This window comes from Labeo rohita, chromosome 20 (genome assembly GCF_022985175.1).
Source record: "Labeo rohita strain BAU-BD-2019 chromosome 20, IGBB_LRoh.1.0, whole genome shotgun sequence".
NCBI classification, from domain to species: Eukaryota; Metazoa; Chordata; class Actinopteri; order Cypriniformes; family Cyprinidae; genus Labeo; species Labeo rohita.
This window is the reverse complement of record NC_066888.1, coordinates 24,207,972-24,225,252: the sequence shown is the minus strand read 5'-3', so window position 1 is coordinate 24,225,252 and position 17,281 is coordinate 24,207,972. Positions and strand designations below refer to the sequence as shown.

Below are 17,281 nucleotides of genomic sequence, written 5' to 3'. Positions count from 1 at the left end.
CAAAGGAATAATTTTGCAGTTGTGATCTATGGAAAGAGATCTGAGCAAAATTACACACACAGTCAGCAAAAAAAGGTACAGTTTAGGTTAACTGACCAGAGAATCTGCAATAATTGCCTTGTCACAACATAAAACAATCAATTTATGATAAAAAATAGATAAAATACTCTTCTCTTCATGTGGTTTTCCTCCTCTCTCTTTCACTTGGTCCTGACTGCTTTAGAGCTATGAGAACAGCCACACAGAACAACTTGACAGAGAGGAAGCATAGAAATTGCAGTGAGAGAAACCACATTCACATAAATAGTAAATATAAGAAAACTAAGCATGGAGATTATACAGGATCCAAGAATAACTATCCAGGCTGCAGTGCAACAGATCACTCTGTATCTGAGAGGTTTGCACTTCAGAAAGGTTAGAGGATGAACCACTGGAAGGTAACGCTCAACACACATTAGACACTGAAACAGCTGAGAACCGGTGATATTAATCCCAACAAAAAACTGGGATAATACCAGTAGAAACCATTTCTGGAAAAAAATTAGCAAAGCGTTCACAGAGAAAAAGATTCCACAAACAGATACAAAAAAAAGTAAAAACATTGAAATAAAAAATAATGAAATTTACTAAATAATTACACTTTTAATATACACATTTAATCTACATTTGAGGAGTTCATTTGCAAAAAACAGATTTCTAAAATCATGTTTTCTTTAGTTTTTTTTGTTCCCCCCCTACATTCCAAGTAATGTCAATCAAACTGCAGTTGGGTTGTTTTGATTAAATAATATTAATTCAAAAATAAAAAATAAATAAATACAGCTAACACAATAAAACACGACAAAACACAATAAAAAACATGGTTTATAAAAATAATAACACAGATATCTTTTTTTGCAAATAAACTCATTTCAACTTTGCATTTAGCCTAATGTATGACTAAAAGATTGGAAATGTTTGTTTATGACTCTGAAATACATTTTGAAATATATTTATATTCATATGCTATATGAAGGATGAAATTAAGTCTATTTTCAGTTTGAGAAATATATGCCTTACTGTTTATAATATATTTAGCAAATATTTAAATTTTATATTGGCTAGAAAATGCATATATTTCATATAATTATATTCAGATGCGTATCTTGTGATGTCTAGCACTGGACATTGTTCATAGACAACAAACTTCTAAGAGTGAGAAGTGTGCTTTAAGAAACTTTATTTTCTGATGGTTTAATGTAAAATATTGCCAGGATTTTAAACACTTTCACTGTTTTTGCATTTTTTTATTTGAACATTTTCAAATGCATTTATTCAACATTTACATTTATTAGGTATTATATTTTTATTGTTTTGTTGTTTGTACTAATATTCTTCTATCTTCTGTGGTATTCAGTTCTATCAAGGATAGATCATCCTCTGTACCCTGATTGGTAGTCGTCGCATCGCTTAGCTGCTTATTTAAATAATTCAAATAAATTATTATTTTTGTAGTCAACAATCTGGCGGGAAGCTGCCTTTGACACCATCCGTCACCCACCAAGCGATGCCTCACTATCGATTCGCACTGTCAGTGCAAGAATTTAAAGCAGCGTCTTGCTATGGTAAGAGTGCTTCAGGTGAAGGATGGGTCAATGAGCATGTCACACCACCTGACGCCGCCCATAGATATGGTGTGATGGGACAGCACTCACCACCCAACACTATCCACCGCCGCCCAAGACAGCCATGCCACGAGAAGTTGACTACAGAGGCCAATCCAAAGGGGAAGCTTCATGAAGCACTGTGATAAGTGAAGCTGCGACACTAGCATTTTTACTGCTGTTTAGTTATTTCCTATATTCATATATATTCTATTTTTTTTTTTTTTATTTAATTTTTTTTGTGTTAATTTATATTGTATTTATTGTATATTATCATTATAGCTATTTTTATGTTATTAATATATTATCTATTATTATTATTATTATTATTATTAGCTACTCTATATTATTGGTATTATTTTATGGACCATCTTAACTAATTGTTCTATTATACATTTAATATTAATTAATTGTATTATTATGAATTATTTTTCTATTTTATTATTGTTGCTGTCTTATTCTATTATTGTTACTATTTGCTACTCTATTCCCCAGTTTCACAGACAAGGTATATGACTAAAATGCATGTCTAGGTTGTTTTAACTGAAAGAACCATGCACTGGCATCTTAAAACACGTCAGTGCAATTGTTTTGTATCAAGGTGCCCACCAGTAATTTTTGTAGACAACAATCTTGCGAGAAGCTGTCTTTGACACCATCCATCACCCACCGAGTGATTCCTCACTATTGATCTGTCACTGTCAGTGCGAGAATTTAAAGCAGCGTCTCGCTATGGTAAAAGTGCTTCAGGTGAAAAATGGGTCAGTGAGTGTGTCACACCACCTGACGCCGTGGGTCATTCCCATAGATATGGTGTGATGGGACAGCACTCACCACCCAACACTATCCACCACCATCCAAGACAGCTATCCCTCAAGAAGTTGACTACAGAGGCCAATCCATCACTCACTGAAGTGCTTCATGAAGCTCTGTGATAAGAGAATCTGCGATGCGAAGACTACCAAGTCTCTGAGTTATTGGCCAGTAGGCAGTTTATTATTTGTCATTACTAGCACTTATTTGTATTTTCTGTATTCATACATATTTTTTGTTAATTTATATTGTATTTACTGTATAATATTACAGTATAGCTATTTTCATGTTATTATCATATATCCTTTTATTATTTGTTATTTTATATTACATTATTATTATTATTTAATAAATCATCTTAACTACTTATTTTATTGTGTATGTTATTTTATTATACATTTAATCAATAGTATTATTGATATTATTTTAAACTCGTATCTTAGTTATTTTTCTGTTTTGTTATTGTTGCTGTGATATTTTAAATTGATTCATTTTTATCATAAATATTAAATTATTATTTGCTATGCTATGCCCAAAATTCACAGACAAGACATAACACATAAAAAGCATGTGTGGGCTGTTTAACCTGAAAGAAACTTGCACTGGCATATCTTAAAATATGTCAGTGCCATTGTTTTGTATCAAGATGCATACAAGTAACGATTTTTCTAAAGCACGTTTATAAAAGATACTTAAATGTCCTAATTAAGGTATGACCTAATACTGGCTTAACCTGAAGGCCTAAATTGCTGCTACAACTACTACTACTGTTGTTGTTGTTGGTGGTGGTGGTGGTGGTGGTGTTGTTTCCAATTTCTCACTCACCACACGATAAGTGCGGTTGGTCTTCTTCCACCACATCCGTGAATCCGAATCGGTGAGTTGCTCGGTCACGGTTTCAAACTGGATCGCGGCACATTGCTTTCTGTAGCATTAGTCATGGTAGCAGCTGCACTGCTTAATCACTCGCTTGCAGAATTGAGTCTGGCATCTTTCTTCTTTTCTTCTCGCATTCAGAAAAGCAAACACGTGGGAAAAGTTCGGCGTTTTGCGGCGTTCCGAAGTTCAAGTTAGGTGAACTCACGCGAAACCGTGTGACCAACAGCATCCATACATCACAGCGTGACCTTGTAGCTGAATTAAAAGAACATAAATTTAAAACTGAAGCGAAACTGCTTCGATTTATTTTTTTGACATTTTATATTTATTATTTATGTGTTGAATTTAAGCCTTTTAAAAAAGACACTGCATAGCATGAGGTCATAACGACCGCAGCGTCTTTGTTGTGATCTATGTTGTGGGCGTTAATAAAAGAAAACCGGTAGATTGACTGCATTCATTTTGCAAGGAATTCCATAAAATAAAAAAGATAACACACACAGACCCACAAAACTACATTAAAACACATTAAAAATTACATTAAATACATTAAAGTACATCAAAGCATAAGGAGTGTCAAATCAGTCCTATCTTGAGGCAGATAAAATTACCAGCAGTCACAATATATATATATATATATATATATATATATATACACACACACACACACACAGGTGCATCTCAGTAAATTAGAATGTCGTGGAAAAGTTTATTTATTTCAGTTCCTTCACAAGGAGGGTAAGCCACAAACATTCATTGCCAAAGAAGCTGGCTGTTCACAGAGTGCTGTATCCAAGCATGTTAACAGAAAGTTGAGTGGAAGGAAAAAGTGTGGAAAAAAAGATGCACAACCAACCGAGAGAACCGCAGCCTTGAGAGGCTTGTCAAGCAAAATCAATTCAAGAATTTGGGTGAACTTCACAAGGAATGGACTGAAGCTGGGGTCAAGGCATCAAGAGCCACCACACACAGACGTGTCAAGGAATTTGGCTACAGTTGTCGTATTCCTCTTGTTAAGCCACTCCTGAACCACAGACAATGTCAGAGGTGTCTTACTTGGGCTAAGGAGAAGAAATGCCTGTTGCCCAGTGGTCCGAAGTCCTCTTTTCAGATGAGAGCAAGTTTTGTATTTCATTTGGAAACCAAGGTCCTAGAGTCTGGAGGAAGGGTGGAGAAGCTCATAGCCCAAGTTGCTTGAAGTCCAGTGTTAAGTTTCCACAGTCTGTGATTTGGGGTGCAATGTCATCTGCTGGTGTTGGTCCACTGTGTTTTTGGAAAACCAAAGTCACTGCACCCGTTTACCAATAAATTTTACAGCACTTCATGCTTCCTTATGCTGACCAGCTTTTTAAAAATGCTGATTTCATTTTCCAGCAGGACTTGGCACCTGCCCACACTGGCAAAAGCACCAAAAATTGGTTAAATGACCATGGTGTTGGTGTGCTTGACTGGCCAGCAAACTCACCAGACCTGAACCTATCTATGTAGTATTGTCAAGAGGAAAATGAGAAACAAAAGACCAAAAAATGCAGATGAGCTGAAGGCCACTGTCAAAGAAACCTGGGCTTCCATACCACCTCAGCAGTGCCACAGACTGATCACCTCCATGCCACACCGAATTGAGGCAGTAATTAAAGCAAAAGGAGCCCCTACCAAGCATATACAGTACATATACAGTAAATGAACATACTTTCCAGAAGGCCAACAATTCACTAAAAAAGTGTGTATATATATATATATACATACATACATACATATATATATATATATATATATATATATATAATATACGTCCATCAAATACTTTTACTTCAAACTCACTAAATTCCAGCTTCAGCCCAATCAGAGGTACCAGTACTTACATAGAAACCTATACAAAGCAGCCAGAAAAAATTATAATTTAAAAAAAAACGTCAGATGGATTTAGAGGATTATATATATATATATATATATTAAACAGGGTTTTTATCAGTTGTGCTGGCCAAAGTGTGGACAACCAAAACATGGTTGTCGAGTCAGAAAAAGACTTTAAAGTGGACTGATTAGGGTACCTACCTTTACAAACCGGCCTAGTAACAAGCTTGTAGTAGGAACACTTAATCTAAATCCCACATCTGAACACTAGGTGGAGTTATAGCGCATCTTTTTTTGTTTACCTGATCAATCGCCCATTGTAGGAAGTGATGTCACGTTCACTGTCCATGCTTAAATGTCTGAAATCGTTGATTATTTTTTAATAATTATTTGTAGCAGTATCTGTATGCGTACACATAATTTCAATACACCAAATATATATTATATAATATTCTTTAAAAATATAATTTCATTACGTGGTATTCCCTACATTATGAGGACCAAATGTCTCCACATGTGTAAAATAGTACCAGTAAATTTTAACTTTTTGGTCCCTGTATGGAAACAAGCTTATTAATCATACAGAATGAAGTGTTTTGAAAATCTAAAAATGCAGAACATTTCCTGTGAGGGGAAGGAGATAGAAAATACAGCTTGTACAGTATAAAAAACATTATGCCCATGGAATGGCCCCACAAAAAAATGAAAACCAGTGTACGTATGTGTGAGTTGATGTTAAGGTCAATATCCAAATATGTCACATAACTGTTGATAACATAACATAACATAACATACCCAAGTGATTTAACCACTCTTATTGGTCTTAAAAAGATAAAAGATTTTACAGAAGGGAAATTAAGATTCTGGTTGAGACAAGTAATTGTTGATCATTGATTACTTATGCATACCTCAGCAGCAGGTAATGTGGTGAAAAAAAAAATCACATATGTTATTAGAGGCTTTAAGGGGGACGTGCAGTTTGGGGTCAGTGAAAGTCCAGGGGAGTGTGTAAAACACTGCACCTATGCATTTAAAGGCATTGGTTTTCAGGAGCAAGAGAACTTTAAGAGATAGTTTAGCTTAATCATTGTCTTCTCTCAATAATATTTTACTTTTAATGCATTTGCTGGCTCCAGGATGGATAATCATGAACAGATTGTTTCAGGCTCGCTTGGCAAGCTAATACTAATTCTGTTGAAAAGTTTATAAAGCTTTTTCTCGTATAGAGGTCAGTGTTCTGTGAAAACAGAAAAGTTATTGATTTACTGATTGATTTTAATTTTGCATTAAAATTTGACATTACAAGCAGTTAGCCAAAGTCTTGCTGCGATATTAGTTTAATAAACACTTATTCAGCACATGTATATAGCTACAAAACATTAAACTATCTTTTATCAAATAAAAACATAAAGTGTTAATGTAATGTGATATGAAATGCCATTGGCACAAAGAATTTAAAACCTTTTTCCTCACCCTGTTGTCCTCCGCCAAAGATCGAGGTGAATAAAAGAAAAAACATACAGTAGTGGTGCTGTGTCCCATAGTTCACAGTTCAATTTCAGAAGCGTGAGCATTTTTTTTTCAGATAGTCTGTCAAACTGTTCATTATGTCTCTCCCACAGCTGCAGGAAGAAGCCGTTTGGAGCTCTGAAGTTCTCCTTCCTCCTCACCTCACATATCTAATTGCTGTAGCCAGGGGCTCTGTGACCAAATATGTTGTTTTGTGTTGCTCCCAGCCTTTAATTATCTCTCCTGAATGCAAAACTAAGCCTAATCTGGACTAATGAGAAGTCAAAAAGTGAGCTAAATAGAACTACGGGTGGGAAAAAATAACCCCTGCGGTGCTGCATAGAATACATCAGTTCGCCCCCCTTGTGATTAAATGACAGGCCCCATTGAGGACCATTCTCAACAACTTTCACGCCACAGTTCATATCTCCCAGCCTGTTTGCGCAGTGGAGCTCGTGTCATACGAAGTTTCGCAAAGTTTGAGATGATTATGGAAGATTAATGGACATAAATAAGAGCAAGAACTGTTTTTAAAAAGTTGAACCAGTTAGAGGAACCCTCCACAGTTAAGAGAGTCTGGCACGCAGATGCTTATATTGAGATGTTTCAATTGGCTTTTTATTGTTTTAATTAAGATGGAGGTTTACCACAATGGGCTTCCCTTGGTTTGGGAAAAAGACCTGGTCTGTCTAGGTTTTCCACTTTGAAAAGATGGGTTTCCTCTCCAGGCTGTATTTTTGACTTTGTTCTTCAAACCTCCATTCCTAACATAGCATCAGGAAGAGGAAAAAACAAGAGTGTACAAAAATTTCCCATGTGGTGCCAGCTCACCCATGAAGTGGAACTCAATCCATTAGTTTATAATCTGTGATGCACCATGTTGGAAGCACTTAATAGAAACAAACAATGTTTATTTAGAAGATACCTTCTTTCACAAATGTTTCCAGTGGATTGAGAGTACAAGCTGTCCCTCTCTCTCCCACTGACACTCACACACAATGAGTCTTGTCAAACACCTGTCCCTAGCATTGTGAAGAACAACTTGGCAGGCTGATCCAAAGAGGGAGATGGGGGGAGGAGGGTGTGGTAGGCTGGAGGTGTCTAGAGAGTGGCAGAAGTTTTTGAAAAACTCCACAACCTGCTCTCTCTCCCCTCACAGCTTTTCTCTCTTCCTGTGGATAGACATCCAGGAGACAGGCTTGCCAATTAATGTACTGAGCATCTTAAGAAAGGAGCATTATGGATTTTTCCTTCTTATTCTTAATAACCATGGTTGTTTTCATATTGGAACAACAAGGTAAACAACTATCAACTTTCTTACACATGTACAATTTTTGGATTTCTGTTAAATCTTGAACTACTATGTGAATATCTGAAAAAATGTTAATCTAGTTTACATACAATTTTATCTAGCAAAAGACAGTTTTGTTAAAAATTCATTATTCTCTGTATTTTCTATTCTTTGGCTGTATTTTCACATCATATTTAACTATGTTTAGCAAATTCCTGCTAATGCTTGAGGAAAATCATTTACTCACCTTCATGTTGTTCCAAGTCTGTATGACTTTCATTCCTCTTTGGAACATAAAAGTAGAAATTTTGATGGTTTGGACCAATATTCTTCAAAATATCTTCTTTCGTGTTTCACAGAAAACATACATACACTGGAACACCATAAGACTGAGTACATTTTGACAGAATTTTAATATCTGGTATTTTATGTTGTAATTAACTCACATTTCTTTTTATAGATTTCTATAATTATTTTTTTTTGTAACACCAGTTAAATACGCAGTTAGTTATGCAATAGTAGATTGAACTGTTGAATTAGGGTTAAATGTGGCGTAAAATGCTTAAACTGTCTGGTTTAAGCATGTAAGTGTGTAACCTCTCCATATGTAGGCCATCTTCCACCACTTCTATGGACCACAGAACATGTAACTTCCCTCATGGTGCAGCAAAATCAGCAACAGTTGCCTCAGAACGGTCTAGCTTTTGCGCTGTGGGTAGGCTTAATTTTAATAGCGTGCAGAGTTCATAGCCAGTGCAAGCCGTCTCTGTGAACACTAGTTCAAGCAATGAGAAAGATCATTTATGTTTGTTTTAGAAAGGAAATTTTCTTAAATCAATTGAAACGGTTGCATGTTGGCTTACAGTTTTTTACTGTAACTGAAAGGTTTGTTTTTAAGCCCTTTAGTTTCAGTATTGGATGTATGCAATGCATGATATTAGGCTAGGATAATATACTGTAAACAGTTTCGAGTTTCATTGCTGGTCTCCCACAGGATGGAAATTATCACAGCTTTTAATTTTAATAGCAGTCAAACTACTTGGGATCATGTTGCTAACATGTTAATGCTAACAACTAAAACCTGTTGCTGTTTCTTCAGGCGAAATCTTCTGGATCAATGTTGGTGGTTATGAATTTATGTAATCCTTTGCTTGTTTATTACAATTCTATGCTGATCCACCTTGGCAGTCCTCTTTTTCTTCAGGGCATGGTTCAAATAAATTAAATTTTTCTTGGGAAAACAACCTGTCCTGAGAAGTGCCACAAAACTTACCTTAGCTTTCACATCTAGCATCATACCAGTATCGAGTTAGTGAAGTCTAGCCTGATAAAATATTACATGCATGAAGAAAATGTTTCCTGACTGTCCTTATCGCTTTAGGGTAGGATGGTATTAAAGGATTAGTTCACTTCCAGAATTAAACATTTCTTGATAATTTAGCCTCAAGTCATCCAAGATGTGCGGGTCTGTCTTTCTTCAGTCGAAAAGAAGGTTTTTGAGGAAAACATTCCAGGATTTTTCTCCATATAGTAGACTTCAATGGGGATCAAAGGGTTGAAGGTCCAAGTTGCAGTTTCAATGCAGCTTCAAAGGGCTTTACACAACCCCAGCCGAAGAATAAAGGTCTTATGTGTCATTTTCTAAAAATAACAAATACTTGTCTTGCACTAGCTCTATTCTGTGACTTCATGCATTACATAATCACGTTGAAAAGGTCACGTGCGGTTAGTTCTTCATCTGTGTACTTCAGGTCAAAAAGGTAGTGTGGAGCAAAACACTCTAGCTTATATTTCATCCAACATCGTTGTTTTGCCATTTTTGTAAAAAGCATTTGACTTTCTTGACTGACTCCTGGACTGTATTCCTCAAAAAGCTTAATTTCTTTTCGACTCAAGAAAGAAAGACATGAACATCTTAGATGACATGGGGGTAAGTAAATTATCAGGAAATGTTTATTCTGAAAGTGAACTAGTCCTTTAAGTCAATTGTATGTGAATTATGTCAGGCATTTCAAGCAGACATTCCAATGGATTTGTAACAAATTCCAAGTTCCACATCTCAGCTACTCTCTGTGATTAATTATCCTGACCTGATATATGAAAACTAACCCCTGTACTTCACCGGGAATCCTCAGCTGACGCCTTCAGGACATGGATGACAACTGATTTCCAGCCTCAAAACAAAAGTCAGACCATTTGTTGTGTATTCCACATCAAACTTCTATGGTTAGACCCCCATAGTCTTAGTGATGGATCACTGTGATCACTCCCAGATCACTTTCCACCAGACCTGGGCATGCAATTTCATCCTTTTCTATAAAGCCTTACAGCCTCAGGCCGTGCTTGCTTGACTGAGCACCTTAGAAGTCATTCCGGTTACTGGGGTCCTGCTAATACCCCACTTCCATGTGTCCTGAACAAACCTCAGAGACCTCTTGCAGCCTTAGTTCCTACTTCATCCGTCTTGCGTCATGAAAGAATGTATCTCCTAACTTTTCCGGCAATTGAAAGTACAACGATAGTCTCTATTCTTTAAAGTAACTTTTGTCGTTTCCTTTGATATTTGTTTGTCTGTCGAAGAGTTACCGTGTTGCAGATGAGCGCGAGATCTGTTTTTGATTCAACTTTTAAAACCCCAACCATCGGAAGCTGTAGTGGTGGTTTGCTTTGTAGCATCTACATGCACTGCTGGAATCCTAGGGGCATAAAATGTGGTTGGCCACAGATTCGTATTTGCTGTCTTCTCTTAAACACAGTCCACATGGGCCACTTGGCTTTTCATTTACCGCAACCTTAATGAAGCTCAACCATAAGCCATTTTGTTTTTAGCTTTATTCTTTTGTCAACATGATTTTATCATTTTTAAGGCTGTTGCATGGCAATTCACATCTGAACTGATAACCTGTGAGATGAAAGCTGCATGAAAACTGGATTTGTAAAACAAAGTGGACCTCGAAGACACAACATTGCTGAAATGTTTAGACAGCAGCAACAGCTTAGACATGTTATGTCTCATATCATCAAGTGAAGACTAATATTTTTACAAATTTTAAGGGTTTTGTTTTAGGTGTAACACATCAAAGCAAAAGCGTTGGGTAAACATTAGCTGGGAATCTGTGAATTAGCTGCAATTCAGAATTCTGAAGGCTGTATAGATAGTGTTACACCATTTGTTGTCACAATTATTATTTGATAAAAAATATAGTAAAAAATGTGAAAGTTTGAAATAGCTGTTTTAACATATTTTAAAATGTAATTTATTCCTGTGAAGGAAAAGCTGAATTTTCCTCCAGAAATCTGATTTGGTTCTCAAAAACATTTCTTGTTACTATTAAAGTTTTAGGATTCTTTACCGAATAGAATAGAAAAAACACCACAGTATTTGAAATAGAACTCTTTTGTAACATTTTTTTTACCTGTTGTTTAAAGTGCTTTTCTTTGTCTCTGTCAGTCCCAGGGTCCCATGCAAACAAAAGTCCATCTGTGAATGCTATACCACAAATTCACCGTCGTGAAAGACGCTGCTCCTGTGAAAACCTGAAGGACAGAGAATGTGTGTACTTCTGCCACATAGGAATCGTATGGGTCGATACACCCAGGTACTTCAACATTGGTTTGTGTATGTCTTTGAACAAAACATTGTGTAAAAAAAGAAAGAGAAGTGGAGGTTGCGATCTGTCGGGGACTGATGTTGATAACCTATACACGCTGAAAGCACGTGTCTGGATGTGTTTAAGTGTGTGGTCTCATTAACGTGGCCCACGCATAGAGACCTGAGGACAGGCAGACTGCCTTTGGTGAAAAACAACCCAGAAACCAAAGATTGAGGGTCTGGCTCTCGGGAAGTGAAATAAGTGTCAAGTCTTTTATATCTGAAACAGGAATCCGCACACCTGGTCAAAATGCTAAGCACAGGGCATTCAGTTCTGTTCATAAATTTGTGGACAAAAACCTACATATATATGAGCAATATTACACGAGTAGCCGTGTGATTTGCCTGTAGGTCGAAAAAAAAAGTCTTTCTGCATGTTTTAATGAGTAATATTGTTTCAAATCAAGAAACAGGTTTGTGATCCCCGATAATATTAATAATAATATAACATTTTTTGTCTCTTATAAATATACATTTGATAGTAGCTTAAGTTAGGATGCAGGTGTAGATTTATGTTCAAAATCAGTAATATCTGTACAAATTTTAGCAACATCATTTTTATATGGTGAAATGTAATTATTCTGACATAAATATAGCACCTTAGTACTATGCTAAAAATGTAATATGGTTTCTAGGTATTTGTATGAACAACAATAGTCTAAATACATTATAAATATATAGTATAAATGCATAAATGCTATAGCTTAATCACAAAAAAATACTGTCATTATATTCCATTACTCCTCCTTCAATACATTTAATACGTCTAATATAATAAAATTCAACACAAATATACCCAGATTTCTGACACAATACCAGTGTGCAGTTAGTGCCTCCGCCGTTTGGATAAACGGCCCAAATGGTGTGCTTCAAATGACTAGCGCTCTTTTGTTCTGCCTTTGCCACATAAACATTATATCGAACATTTATCGAACTCCTGTTATCGTTTATCGAGGGTATATATATCGCGTGATAATTATCGTTATCGATATTATTTATAGCCCAGCCCTATCCAAAACGAATAGAGCCAGGGGCAAATTCCAAAAGATCTGGACGAGGTGAGGCTGCTCTCGGTGGGTTCATGAGCACTGAACGCCCGCTGACACCCTGGAGCTAAAATTTCAGAAAACGTCAAATTATCAAATGTTCAAATGTTCAAATTAGACATTATTTTTATTAACAAACCACACATTTTAAGTCTAAACAAGTACATTCTTGCCTAAAAAACTCTTAAAACTACATTCCGTGACAGAAACAGTATTATTTTTAAAATTAAAGTGGATTTGGGCATCCGCCATGACACTCGCTGTGAGAAATATTGCAAGCGGAGTGATACAAACGTGAAACGATTGTATTACTCTAAAATCGCACTCTTATGAGCCAATCAGATTCGAGGACCAGAAAGAACTGTTGTATGAATATATATATATATATATATATATATATATATATACATATATGCTACAATATATTTGGTTCAGAACTCGTTTTTCCAGTTTTTAACTGAATGTCTAAATGAGTTTATTATTAAATTATTTCTTTATTAAATTTGATTATTAAAAACTATATTAACAATGGGTAGGTTTGATAAAACATCCACTGTTTTCTCTCAGTCAGGTCATTCCCTATGGTGTGGGTTCACTCCAAATGCGTCTGAGACGAGATGTGCAACGATGCCAATGCACAGACAGGAGAGATACAAAGTGTGTGCGGTTTTGCTCTTACTTGGATCTCCAGCATGAGTGAGTGCCATTGTTAATTTCACTGTATTTGACACACATTGTGGCAGCTGTACTATATTTTACTGATGCACTACTTGCTATCTTTCGCAGAGATGAAAAAGCCTCAATCAAAAGGTACCATCCCAGAAACTACAAAGAACGATACAACTCTAGATTCTCCCTGAGGAGACGGAGGAATCACAATCCAGTACAAACCACCTGAGAGAAATGAAAAAAGCTACTTAGTAACTTACTGTGTAGTACTATTTGGGCAGCAAGCCTGACCATATGTCTGAATATGTGTGCTGTGAATGGTTTACGAAGAACAGTATTAGATGTAATTTCTATTACTTTGGCTTGTCATGAAATGCTAGCATCTCAATAGTTGGCAGTATATGAAGTAAATAGGAGTGATGCTGTATATTATCTAACTGTCAGTATTTTGTAGAATACTGTAAAACCGTATTGCTTCTTTTTGATATGTAATATTGTTTGATGTTTCCAATTTTGTTTCCTTATAGTGAGTACATTTGGATATTTATTGAGAACAATAGCAGCTTATGGGCACTTTATGTTTGATATTAAACATATAAGACGGCCTTGGCTAGAGGGAGTTCTGGCATGCAGTTTATGCTTAGAATAGGACATTGTCAAAGATTGTAGATCGAGTTTTCTTTTTATTTTTAGCTTTGGAATAATAATAACGATAAATACCTCTCCACTACTCAGACAAGTGGATAAAATGTATTTGATTTCTCAGACAATTGAAACAATTTATAATCTAATGAATGACTGAATATTTATTGTAATGTGAAAAGTCAAATAATAAAATAAACAAAAAACTTGTCATCTGTAAACTTTTTGGTATCTTTAAACTTTGTAAATAGTTCAAATGTGCAATGATGCTGAATGAGAATAAGCTTAAATATGTACAGAAAAAGTGGAAGTTAAGCAGAAAATAACTGCAGAGAGGTATAGTGTGAGAGCAACTGATAAAACTGTCATTGTGCCCGGAGATCAAACAGGAGTCTCATGATGGGAGAGGGTAATGGCAAAGCTCAGTGTTTCCACAGTGCTAGAGGCTAGCAATTTTCTGAATAGCTGCACTCGCTCTTTCTTTTGCTGTTGTTGTTTTCCATGAGGTGATGTGTAAAGCCCTTCTGGTGTAAACCAATATTGTTGCTTGGTCTGGTTTCTGAGCGATCGCATATTGAAGGATCGACCATGCAGTTAAGGTGAATGGTAGTGGGCCTAAATCTTTATATAAGGCCGGGCTATTTATCTCCATTCATTTTTGGCATCATCAGGAATGCTGGTTTACCTCACAGGAAGGCTTTCACAAGAAACTTCTGGAAGGAATTTGTGGTGCTCTCATTTACTACCGGGACAAAGGAACAAACGCTCTCTATTCCTGTCCCCCCTGTTTCAGTCAGACGAATCGAGCCAGCCACTAACCACATTGTTAGGTTCTGGGAAACACCCTGACAAAACCCAACAAACAATTAAAAGTTAGCTAAAAGCAGATCATTAAGATGATCAAGATATGGCTACATCACATATTGTATAAAATCTTAAAGGGATAGTGTACACAGAAATGAAAATTCTGTCATTACTCACCCTTGTGTCATTCCAAACCCGTAAGACCTTCGTTCATCTTCGGAACACAAATTAAGATATTTCTGATTAAATCCGAGAGCTTTCTGACCCTGCATAGACAGCAACACAACTGACACGTTTAAGGCCCAGAAAGGTAGTAAGGACATCGTTAAAATAGTCCATGTGACATCAGTGGTTCAACTGTAATTTTATGAAGCTAATTTTTTGTGTGCAAAGAAAACAAAAATAACAACTTTATTTAACAATTTCTTCTCTTCCATGTCAGTCTTCAAATACCACAACGCAAGCCTTGAATGTGGTAGCTGTGTTGCTGTCTATGGAGGGTCAGAAAGCTCTGGGATTTCAACAGAAATATCTTCATTGGCGTTGCGAAGATTAACAAAGGTCTCAAAGGTTTGGAATGACATGAGGGTGAGTAATTAATTTTCATTTTTGGGTGTATTAACCCTTTAGTTTATCATGATATTTAATTAGGCAACCTATTTAATATTATTTTATAAAAAAAAAAAAAAACAGGAAACAAAACTCTTGCTCTACATTATATGCGCTGTACAGTTAGGCCCTTAAAAACCCAGCAAACACAGAACATTCCCCTAACATTACTATTTAGTTCCTGGTTATTTTAATTAATTAATAAATAATTAATTAATTTACTGACAATTAAATAATAATGTTCTGTCGGCGCCAATAGCCTCGCGGTTAGCAGTTGTGCTCACGGCGACCCGAGTTTGAATCCCGGCTCGTGGTCCTTTGCCGATCCCACTCCCCTCTCTCTTCACCCAGTGCTTTCCTGTCTTATCTACACTGTCCTGTCTGAATAAAGGCATAAAAAAGCCCAAAAACAAATCTTTAAAAAAATTCTATGAACATTCTTTTTAGGTTTTATTTTTTGCAACCATAAAGAAAGGAAGGTTATTTTTAAATAACTTAAAAAGAATATACATTACATTCTCTAAAATAAAAACTGAACGTTCAGTAAACATTCAGAAATAACGTGACATGCATTTTCATGTGTGTAGTGTGGTCGGAGATCATTTCTGAATCGCAGTGAAAACGCCAGTGTAGACGAGGATCGTTTTCATTTTAAAACGCTGTTTTAAAAATGAAAATGCACAAGAGTAAACAAGACCTTAGTAAAACATACAGTCATGGCCAAAAATATCAGCATCCTTGCAATTCTGTCAGAAAATGCAACACTTCTCTCAGAAAATTGTTCCAATTGCAAATGTTTTGGACACAGAATTCAAAAATGGACTGGACAAAATTATCGGCACCTTCTTAAAATTGTAAGAAATAATTGCTTTTCAAGCATGTGATGCTTCTGTAATTTGTATTTAGACACACCAGTGGCAAGTAACAGGTGTGGGCAATACAGTAATCACACTTGCAACCAGTTAAAATGGAGAAAAGTTGACTCAACCTTTGTGTTATGTGTCAAAAAATTATGGAAAAACATGGACAATCTCAAGGCTACATGTCCATCTCCAGAGATCTTAATGTTCCTGGGTCCGCTCTGCGCAATATCTTCAAGAGGTTTACAGCCCATGGCACTGTAACTAACCTCCCTGGACATGGACGGAAGAGCAAAATGAATGAAAAATAACAACGAAGGATTGTCCGAATGGTGGATAAAGAACTATTAACTATTGACCGATTAACTTCCAAAAAAAAAATCAAACTGATCTGCTGACACAGGGTACAACAGTGTCAGCTTGCACTATCTGTCGAAAAGGGACACTATGGTAGGAGACCCAGGAGGACACCACTGCTAACAGAAAGGCATAAAAAAGCAAGACTGGAGTTTGCCAACACTTATGTGACAAAACCACAATACTTCTGGGAGAACATACTGTGGACAGATGAGACAAAAGTAGAGCTCTTTGGTAAAGGACATCATGAACTTTTTACAGAAACAGAAATGAGGCCTTTAAAGAAAAGAACACAGTCCAAAGGGGGTGCTACCAAATGTTAAGTTAAGGGTGCCAATAATTTTGTCCAGTGCATTTTTTGGGTTCTGTGTGGAATTGTATGGAATTGTACTGTAGATTTTCTTCTCTGTTTTTTTGTGAAAACAAAACAAAAAAACATGTAAGTACCAAAACATTTGCAACTGCAACAATTTTCTGAGAGAAGGGTCTCATTTTCGGACCCCATTTTAGATGGGCCTTACAGGGCCTTAGCAGAACATACTAGCTTGTTAGCTGGTAATACAGACACAAAATTTCTGAGGCATCCCTAATATTTCAGATTTTTCACCATAAGCAGAAAATCTTTACTATTCAAACAAATAAAAATGACAAAA

The 17,281-nt window shown here is 36.1% G+C and overlaps 1 protein-coding gene across 1 annotated transcript; it reads left to right on the top strand.

The window, feature by feature from the left end:
- Positions 1-7,855: 7,855 nt before the first annotated feature.
- Positions 7,856-14,146, top strand: si:ch211-202p1.5 (uncharacterized protein LOC103909337 homolog). The gene is made up of 4 exons (XM_051139439.1): positions 7,856-7,995; positions 11,441-11,588; positions 13,255-13,383; positions 13,474-14,146. Exons 1-4 carry the CDS (start codon positions 7,938-7,940, stop codon positions 13,583-13,585), a joined length of 447 nt encoding a protein of 148 aa, XP_050995396.1. The 5' UTR covers positions 7,856-7,937; the 3' UTR covers positions 13,586-14,146.
- The last annotated feature ends 3,135 nt before the right edge of the window (positions 14,147-17,281 follow it).

Bases quoted from the DNA above. Each gene is read 5' to 3' on its own strand.
- si:ch211-202p1.5 (XM_051139439.1), top strand. From the start codon at position 7,938: ATGGATTTTTCCTTCTTATTCTTAATAACCATGGTTGTTTTCATATTG. The intron at 11,589-13,254 runs GTACTTCAACAT...GTTTTCTCTCAG, and splicing joins GTATGGGTCGATACACCCAG to TCAGGTCATTCCCTATGGTG. The intron at 13,384-13,473 runs GTGAGTGCCATT...TATCTTTCGCAG, and splicing joins TACTTGGATCTCCAGCATGA to AGATGAAAAAGCCTCAATCA.